The 9782-nt window shown below is 50.2% G+C and overlaps 1 protein-coding gene across 1 annotated transcript; it reads left to right on the top strand.

The window, feature by feature from the left end:
* The first annotated feature begins 780 nt into the window (after window positions 1-780).
* On the top strand, window positions 781-7616 carry sff (BRSK family serine/threonine-protein kinase sugar-free frosting). The gene is made up of 12 exons (XM_017899187.1): window positions 781-956; window positions 1290-1430; window positions 1944-2094; window positions 2433-2648; window positions 2827-3026; window positions 3176-3406; window positions 4074-4348; window positions 5115-5263; window positions 5422-5574; window positions 5644-5818; window positions 6280-6491; window positions 6989-7616. The coding sequence occupies exons 1-12, from the start codon at window positions 865-867 to the stop codon at window positions 7211-7213; spliced, it is 2220 nt and encodes a 739-aa protein (XP_017754676.1). The 5' UTR covers window positions 781-864; the 3' UTR covers window positions 7214-7616.
* The last annotated feature ends 2166 nt before the right edge of the window (window positions 7617-9782 follow it).

Below are 9782 nucleotides of genomic sequence, written 5' to 3'. Positions count from 1 at the left end.
GCGCAGAATTAGCGAGATTACGAATCGAGCCGCGGTACACAACACGTTAGTAAGGCTTGACGCGAAATCCTTGCTTGCAAACTTTCCGCGATTCGTCGAGTGGAAACAACTGGAAACCACTCGAGCAGAACTTTGCTGTTTACCTATGGAGGTAACAGCGCGCGAGTGCACGCGTCGTCTCGAGACCTCGAGTCGTTAGACCGCGTCCATTTTCGTTTATTACGCGCGTTTCGTATTATACGTTGAAATGGTCGCTCGGCGACCGTCTTCCAACGGCAACGCGCCATCGTTGCGAATCGCCTTTGCTTCGACCACGCCTCGCGTGGAGAAATGGAGAAATGTAAAGAAAGTCGCGAGCCAGCGAGTAAAGCGGATTCGCTTAGCGGAACAAACGGTGTTCACGGCTAACGTCTGGCTACCCGTTTGCCGGTTCGTTCCCTCGAGAAAAGAAAGCTCCTCGACAAAGGAGGAATCGCGAGAGACGAAGCGGACAAAGAAGGACGATCGCGCTGATCCAGGCCGAATACAACGAGCCACTCTTTGCATAAGGAGCTCCGCTTGCCACGACCCTATTCACCGGCTCCTCGGATTTTCTCTCGCGAGATTGTCCGGCTAAGAACGACCACGACTGCGGCGTTCGCACGACGAGCAAACGAATTCGCTTATCGGGAGACTACGCGCACGAAATTCGAGAAACCGTAGTTTCGACGAGGAAAATCGTGAACCGGGCGTGAGGTAGTAATCGAATCGCTAATCGCGAGCACGTTTGCTTCAGGACTGGTCAAGCTCGGGATCCACTGCGTGTTGGGCAAGAAGGTGGCGATCAAAATCATCAACAGGGAAAAGCTGTCGGAGTCGGTGCTGATGAAAGTGGAACGAGAGATTGCGATCATGAAACTGATCGACCATCCTCACGTGCTCGGCCTCTCGGATGTGTACGAGAACAAGAAATATCTGTGAGTACCTGAAACAGAGGGAGACAAAGGTATAGGGGACAGAGACTGGAATTTCCCGTGAATTTTTTTCCGGTTCGAATGAGTCGAGGAAAGCTCGGGGTCCGCTCGAGTTTCTGAATATTCGGTGAGTCGGACGAGGAGAGAGAGAGAGTGAGAGTGAGAGACAGACAGAGAGAGAGAGAGAGAGAGAGAGAGAGAAAGTAGGAAAATCTACACGCTAGACAAAAGTGTTTTACTCACGGGACCCATTACTCACGGTGGCAGAGAGGAGAATGCACGCTCGGAAAAGTCCGAATGTACCAGCACCACTGAAATTGCGCTTGTTCGTTTCAGATATCTTGTTCTGGAACACGTATCGAGCGGGGAGCTTTTCGACTATCTAGTGAAAAAAGGTAGACTAACACCGAAGGAAGCGAGGAGATTTTTTCGACAAATCATTTCTGCGTTAGATTTTTGTCATAGTCATAGTATATGGTGAGTAACTGGCGATTTCCTTGCGACTTTGCGAGTACGCGAGCAAGCGGATCGCGGATTCACGACGTCGCGTGTAAACGCGGAATGGACGATAAATTCCCCTGTCACCTGCCGTTCTCTTTTCATCCGAACGAATTTCGACCGACTCGTTCGGGAATTATGCACCGTACGTATCGCGGAACGATGGGAAATTCCTTCCGGTTAATTTCGCAGCGCGCGTTTAACGGCTCGATAACAGAGGCAAGAGAAAAACGACGAGAAAACCGATGCGCGCGGGTAACAGGGGGCTGGTTCCCAACGGTCTAGTTGCCATCGGGGAACCTACCCCAATCGAATAAATCCAGAAACGGACCTAATTTCGCGGGAGAGACGCGTGTAACGCTGGCATCGATCGATCGGACATGTAAATTAGTTGACCCTAGGCCGTCTAACTGGCTATTTAGTCTAACGTGCGTACATTCGTCGCAGCGTGTGGCTGCGAGCCGATAACCGGACCGCGTTTCTCCTTTCCAGTCATAGAGACTTGAAGCCTGAAAATTTATTGTTGGACGAGAAGAATAACATTAAGATAGCGGATTTTGGAATGGCGTCGCTGCAACCTGCCGGTTCCATGCTGGAAACCAGCTGCGGCTCCCCTCATTACGCCTGCCCGGAAGTTATACGAGTAAGTTCTAGCCCTGACTCCTACGAATATTCTCTTGGCCCTTTCTCTTTTTTTCCGTTCGAAGAAGCCCTCGACGTGGCTGCAAAGCGTTAAAGATCCAAACTTTTCCCCCAGCTTTAATCGCTCCGACGCTAGCCGTAGGAAAACGAGCAAGAGATTAATAAAGAACGGTAATCACGGCCTTTTAAAATATATATATACACCGCTTTGCCGGGCTACCCTCTCGCGTGCCGAGAAAGCCATCGAGACGAATTATTATTTTACCGTTAGCCATGTCCCTGCTGGCCAGGGGTTTAATTAAAAGGGAAGAAAAATACGAAATAATTGCGCGTTCGCAGGGTGAAAAATACGACGGCAGGAAGGCGGACGTTTGGTCGTGCGGGGTGATACTCTACGCGCTTCTGGTAGGCGCTTTGCCCTTCGACGACGACAATTTAAGGAAATTGCTGGAGAAAGTGAAGCGAGGCGTGTTTTACATACCGCACTTCGTGCCGCCCGAGTGCCAGAATCTGCTCAAGGGGATGATCGAGGTCGATCCGGACAAGAGACTGACGGTAAGGCTATCGACCGAGTCGCGAGATCGCGAACGCTGCGTTTGGCCCGTTAAGCGAGTACAACGCGACAGGATCGAAAACGAGCCGGCAACTCGCTACCCTCGTTCAACGGGCTAAACTCGAAGGCACGTCCGAGAGTGTACGCCAGGCGATAAATCCTAATTTCGAATTTCCTCAGCTGGCGGAGATAAACAGGCACGTGTGGGTGACGGCGGCGGGCAAGGGCGAGTTAGAGTTGGAGCTGTCGATGATGGACGTGGTGCAGACGCACGTTATTCCGTCCGTGGACGCCATCGATCCAGACGTTTTGCAAGCGATCGCGAGCCTAGGCTGCTTCAAGGAACAGGACAAGCTCATTCAGGAACTCCTCAATCCGAAGTAAGACAAAGGATAGGATTTTTCCACTTATCGAATACGCGTAACCTCCCTGGCAAAATTATAAAACTCCACCGCGCGACTACGACTAACCTCGCACGATATCCCTCGAAGAGTTGCGATCGTTCTCATCTCTGTTATCCCGCGTGCAGCCACAACACGGAGAAGGTGATATATTTTCTGCTGCTGGAGAGGAAACGAAGAAGACCCGCGTGCGAGGACGAGCTGGAAGTGATGAGAGGAGGCATAAGGGGGTCCTCGGGTGAATTGGAAGCTGATCCACCGAGGAAGCGAGTGGACACGTGTCGAGTGAACGGCAGCACGGCCCTGAATCTCGGGGAAATTAGCCACGGCTCTCCTCTCACGCCCAGAAGACAGTTGAGGTACGTAGGAAAGAACAGGAGGCTCGCGGGTGATACACGGAGGATAACAGGCCCTATCTCGTATCTGGAATCGGATCGAGTTCCGTGTCAAACGTCGTGCCAGGTTAAACGACGCGCTCGATCGTTTCGCGATTCGCTATCTCCGGGCTTCGTCCAAGTCAACGATCGCGTGACCACCGCGACCGGTCTCTCCACGCCAATGCATCGCGTGTACTACGCTATCACGTGCATACTCCCTAGACCTTTCCTCTGTCTCTCGTCTTCCGTCTACTTTGCCACGTGCGAGCCCGCTTCGCACGATTACCTCTCTCTCTCCACCGATTGAAAACCGTGTCCCGAGTGTGTCGCGCGAACAACCCACTCCGCAGAATGGATCGATGGAACGCCAAACTCGCGAAACAACGTACAACCTGGTCCGAGCCACGGCTTCCAAATATCCCGAGTGTCACCCCGTACACGTGTACTCGTGTGCGCGAGATCGCGGCCGACTGTATCAAGGACAGACGCTGGTACCGCTCATCCTGACCCGCGGCCTAACGACGACTAACACGCCGTTCGCGACTAACGTCGTTCGTTACCTGCTCCAGCCCTCTGGGGATCTCGGCTCGCGTCCGCGATTCTTATCCCCGGCGTAGCCAGCAGCGGTCACGAACGAGCTTCTTTTCAGCACCAGGAATCACGCGCGTCGTTCTCCAAGCGCCGGATGTCATCCACACGCGTCGACGCCCGGCAGCTCGCCGTTACACGGGCCGAATGCCGTCGCAGGACTGCTCAGTCCTCACAGGGCGCTTCTGACCTCGCACCTAGGACAGGCCGGAAGTCCTCACAGACTGCCGGCGCTGACGAGCAGCGCGGGCAACGGGAACACCACTGCGCCGCCTGTCGTCGCTCCTGTCCCGGCATTACCCAACGTGGGAATAGAAATAAACGACGTCCAGCAGGGTGAGCTCTTTAGCCAATCTTCTCTCTCATTCTCCTTCGCGTTTCGCCTTTCGGGAACCGACGTCGGATCGTGTCTTTTACTCGTCGGCATTTATTCCTAGAAATAATAATAAGTATTACGCTTTTATTTATTACATTTAACCGGCGTTAGATCCTCAACGAGAAACTATCTCGGGTTCTTTCGCGGAATCGATACGCCTCGCGGGGTTACGTTGTTTCGATGAATAATCCATTCCTTCAAAGAGCCCTCCAGATTGTGCATCGCGAAGTAGTCGGGTGTAAATCCTCTTAAAACTAGCTAGCTCGTGCAAAGCCTCGCGGTACGTTTATACGCGACGTAGTCTAGCGAGTTTCGCTAGTATGCCAGAGCGTGTTTCCGTTCTTCCCCGAACTCGGCTAATCGGTGCTTGCACGAGTCGGAGACGGAACACGCGTCTGATCGAAAACACGTTTGGCGACGTCTCGCGATGGAGGAATCGGTGGACGTAGGATATAATAGTAGTCGAAACGAGACGCAGGTGTCCAGAGTGTTTATACTGGGCGAACAAAAGCTTCGGGCATCATCGGGACCCTCGTCGACGTCTGAGTGCGCGTTTTATCTTGCCAGAAAGGGCTAGTAGTTGGGGCGGTTTTAAAAAATGCAAGTGACCTCCGTGCTCGCGGCGCATAACGAGCACACACTGTTTGCAAAGAGAAGCGACCGCGTTGCGTTGGATTCGTAATAACGAGATGTGGCACAGGTAAAGAACAGTCCGTTTCGCAGTAGTCGGGGTCGGTGTTACACCGCCAGGCTCGCCTCATACCGGTGCCGGTTCCGGTGCTCATCACTGGCGATCGAGGTTGACCACCATCAAGAACTCGTTCCTTGGCAGTCCTCGATTTCATCGGCGCAAATTGCTCACGAGTGCCGAGGAGGTACGTTTCCTTGTTTTATTACAGTCTAATATCGAAATGTAACGCGTGCCAGTTCGAACGACTGGTTGCGAATGTTTTCCTTCTTCGAAGTCTATGCATAGGAACCATTTTAATTACCGTTGTTCGCACAGTAAACGATGCTTCTCTTTTTTACACAGGTGCACCTCACACCGGACTCCTCCCCGGAACTTACAAAGAAATCGTGGTTCGGTAGTCTAATGACGACGGAGAAAGACGAAACGTTCACCATCCTCGTAAAGAGAAAAGTGCTGGCCAGCGTGAAAGCTGATCTAATTCACGCGTTTTTATCGGTAAGTTTCGCAGGAAACGTAGCGACGAGACGATTTCTCGATAAAAAGCGAGTAAATTTCGATCAACAGATAGCGGAGCTGTCTCACAGCGTGAGCTCGCCCATGTCCTTCAAGGTGGAATACAAAAGAGGAAGCACGGCGCCGGCCATGTTCCAACGACAAGTCCGTTTTCAAGTGGACATTAGCGCCATTTCGAAACAGCCGAGCGAACCGTTGTTCGCCATTACTTTCACTCTGTTAAGCGGTAAATAGACTTTGGCTCGATCGTGGAGACGTAATTCCCGAAAAACCGATTCGATCTCTGGCGAATTTCTCGCGAGAAATCAAGTCGCGTTTCGCACCTGAGCCGACACTCGAATTTACGAAACGAAACGAAACGAAACGAAACGAAACGAAACGGTTCCCTCGGAAGCAATCCGCGGACAAGGGTAGATTGGTAAGGTGGCGGCGTTTGGCGTTTGGCGTTTGGCGTTTGGCAATCGTCCAACCGCAACTAGATCGATGTTACCTTGGCAAGTGGAACCTTACGTCTGGTCCGCATGTAGCGCGCGTATAATTTCGAGTCGTTCGTCCGAACGCCGCCTGATTTACACCTCGCGTACGTCCCCTTTGACGACCAAACGACAGACCAGTCCTGTTACAAAACGAATGTCCCTACGCCACTCGTACCTTGACGACGCGCGTCTCATCGATTCGACGTTTCAGGAAACATCCGAAGATTTCGAAGGGTCTGCGAGCACATCCAGTCGCAGGTCTGTTCGAGAAACGTAGGAATAAATTTGGGTGGACAGAGCAGAGCCGCGCCACCGAGTCCACGAGCTTCGCGGAAATTTACCACGGAGATGAACGAAAGTTCCAGCTGCGGGAGCGACACCAGCGAACGTTTGTTTCTTAGCCCGCACCCAGCTACCAGACAGGTAGTCTGTTTCAACAAGGTAGTGCATCATCTTCCTCCACCTAGACGCCATTAGACGCGATAATTCTTTTATTCCATTACAAACGTTGTTCCTCGTGGAAAGCAGTTACGAAAAAGGTGAACTGCGCTTATCTCTTAGCATCGAACCGATCGTGTCGATCGCTTTCCGTTCATACGATTCATCGTAGTCTTGATAGCTGCATAGTACCCGGCACGCATACAACATTCGTTAACGTTCGCGTTATGCACCAAGAAGTAGATGCAACTAGCCAACTAGCAGCTCGCACGGTAGTGAACCCGTTATCAGACATTCACCATGTCGAGCCGAACGATTTTCCACGTGGCAGAATAATCCTATCGTTCAGAGGCTGATTACGTTACGTATGACCATAGCTAGCTTCTCTCCTGCGAATAGCCACGACTCGAAAATATCGCGAATCATCTGCCTTGCCAGCGTCATCGATCGTTACTCACTTTACCCGTTCGCGTTGCTTCCAGATCGACTCGGACATCGACTCGGACACGTCCGTGTTCGACGTTAAATCGCCGACTCGCGAGAACGGCCGCAGAAGCTCCACGTCGACCAACAACAACAAACCTTTACCAGGAGACGCGACACCGACTCCCGGAAGTCCGACGAAGGCGGTGCGCAGCAACTCGGAGAGTCAAAACACGCCAGAGAAGAAATGCGTGACCACGATGAGCGGCAACAACATAGCGTGATACTACCAGAACTTCCGTTTCGAGTTTCGATCAAGCCTGAAGAACTTGTGGGACAGCGCCCAGAGATTCTGGTGAACCCTCGGACGAACAGCTTCCTACTGGCGGATAACGATCGAGAAACGATCCAACCCCGAGGAAGCAACGACAACCCTGAAACGTAGCTTCGACCCAGTACTGGATAGATTTCGAGGAAGCATTACCGAAAGCACGGATTAACGTTGGAAGAGACGACAAACGGGGAACAGCGAGCATACCGTTCAGGGGTAACGATGAATTATTTTTGTCACGAACGTACGAACGGGAGACCGAGAAATAAATTCGACGAGCGACGAAAGCGACCGAGAGAGAATTTCGGGAGAAAATTCCGAAAGAAAATTCCGAGAGAGAGAGAGAGAGAGAGAGAGAGAAAGAGAAAGAGAAACGGGGACGCGAAAGACAGGGACGAAACGATCGAGGATAAACATTTTGCGGAAGAGCATCCGTCTGAGAGATTGGGAAAGGGTGAGATTCGGAGGAAACGCATCAGGGAAAGACGAGACGCCGTTCAAAGACGACATCCAACTGCCGGTACACGGTATACGGAATACGCATCTCGTGCACAAAATCTTCGACGAGTAGAAACGACGGGGGAAATTTGTGGCGCAAGGCGAATCCTCGTCCAAAGTTTCATTGCACAGTGATCGCACAGTGATCGTGTGATCGTGTGATCGTTTTGTCGCGGAAATCGTAGCACCTGGTTTTACCTGAAAGTGAAGTGCAGTAGTGACATTGTACCGGTATACGTCGGATCGTGCGCTTGTAAGAACGAATTACCGGTACGTATATCTTGTTATGTATCGCCAATTAGCGATTTCGTTTTATTATTTCGTTCATCTCGAAGGAAAAACCGGAGAAGTTAAGCAGCGATTGATCGCGCATAATTTTCCCGGTCGTTATCCGAGGAAGCTTCGAGTTTCATCGAGCTTCGTCTCTTGAATTTCATCGAAACCAGCTTCTAATTAACCTCTCCGACTTTTCGAGATCCAGAGTTGTTTTCTTTCTTCGTTGGGACGGTTCTGTTCGCCGTAGACATTGATTAATTCGCATCGTTACGCGATTCTTTCAACGACTTTTGTTACGTGTACGCGTTAAACGTTCCAGCCACTCGGTTATTGCTCGCGATGAAATTATCCGCTCGTTTCCACCGATTTTCCTTCGCTTCTCTTTTCGTTCGAGCAAAGAAACGGGTCGTTACGAAACGTGCAATTACATTCGTCGAAAGTCGAGCGAATCGAGTATACGAAAATTCCACCCAAGCGTACCAAACGTTCCTCGCGATGAGTGTCCGTTCTCTCCCTGCCCTTACTTTCCAGCCTTTCGAGCATTTCTTTTCCTTCCGTGATAAATAAGCAGCTGGCTCGCGATCGGAAACCGAACCTTTCTTACTCGCTTCGGACAACCAATGTTTCATCGCGATCCACGAGCAGCCGGATATGCCTTATACGCAAAAGTACCCTAACGTTCGTTCCAAGCGCAGCTTCCCGATTCAGCAACGAAAATGCAAACTCTTAAGAAGCGATTCTCCTCCGACTAACGATCTACGGCAACGCTATTTTTACATTGCCCGCGCGATAAGGACGGAACTTCCTAGTTCATTTAGTGCTTCGAGAAAAATCCCTAGAGTAAACGAGTAGGCGCATTTTCGCGAAGAGGAGAAAACGAAAGCGAGATTTCATCGACGTTTCGCATTTTCGCTCTGACAAATTTTCGAATGCCAGACTATTCGCGTTCTTGGTCGCGCGCATCGTTTCGCGTGCCGAAACACTTTGCAGTCTCGAATCCTTGAATCCATGAACGTAGTTATCGGCAACTCGATGTTGCAGCCAGCCACTATTTCTCGGTACATGATCGCGAACAGGGGAAATTCTACGAACGAAACGAGGAGGAATCGAGAATCACCGAAAGCGTCTCTCGATGTTTCTCTAACTTTTTCGACGCACGTAGTAGAGGAAAGAAGGAGAAAAAGAGAGAAAGAGAGGGAAAACTAGAGAAAAGAAACGCGTTAAAGGGAAAAGAAAAGAAAATTCACTCGCGGCGCAACGATCGCGTCGAGAGATTTATTTTTTGCACGCACGAGAAAACATTTCAAAAGACTAATATATAAATATAAATACGAATATAAATATATAAATAAATGAATAAATGAATATATATATACACATACGTACATGTGTAAGTAGATGTCACTTACGAGCGACGCATACGGCTTCTTGTCTGCTACTTATGCGAAAATGAACGTGGAAAATGAGAGTCAGAGGGAAAGGAAAGAGATGAGAGAAAAATAAATCGCCGCAAGAAAAGATCAGATCTAGCGTTTCTAACCATAGAATAATAAAGATAAGCGATTACAAAAAAAAAAAAGAAGTATAATTGTCGTACACGTTTTTCTCAATACACAAACATATCTCGAAAATTATCCCGGCTTCTTAGTGGAACGACGAATGCATTGTAAACGCGATTAGCACCGTTTTTAATCGAAGGCTCGTTATAGACGTAACCAAAAGTCTAATCCTGCCGAACCCAAGAGTCT

Source organism: Eufriesea mexicana, unplaced genomic scaffold (assembly GCF_001483705.2).
Source record: "Eufriesea mexicana isolate 0111107269 unplaced genomic scaffold, ASM148370v2 scaffold793, whole genome shotgun sequence".
Classification (NCBI taxonomy): domain Eukaryota; kingdom Metazoa; phylum Arthropoda; class Insecta; order Hymenoptera; family Apidae; genus Eufriesea; species Eufriesea mexicana.
The sequence above is the reverse complement of the archived record's forward strand: the minus strand, read 5'-3'. Positions and strand labels throughout refer to the sequence as shown.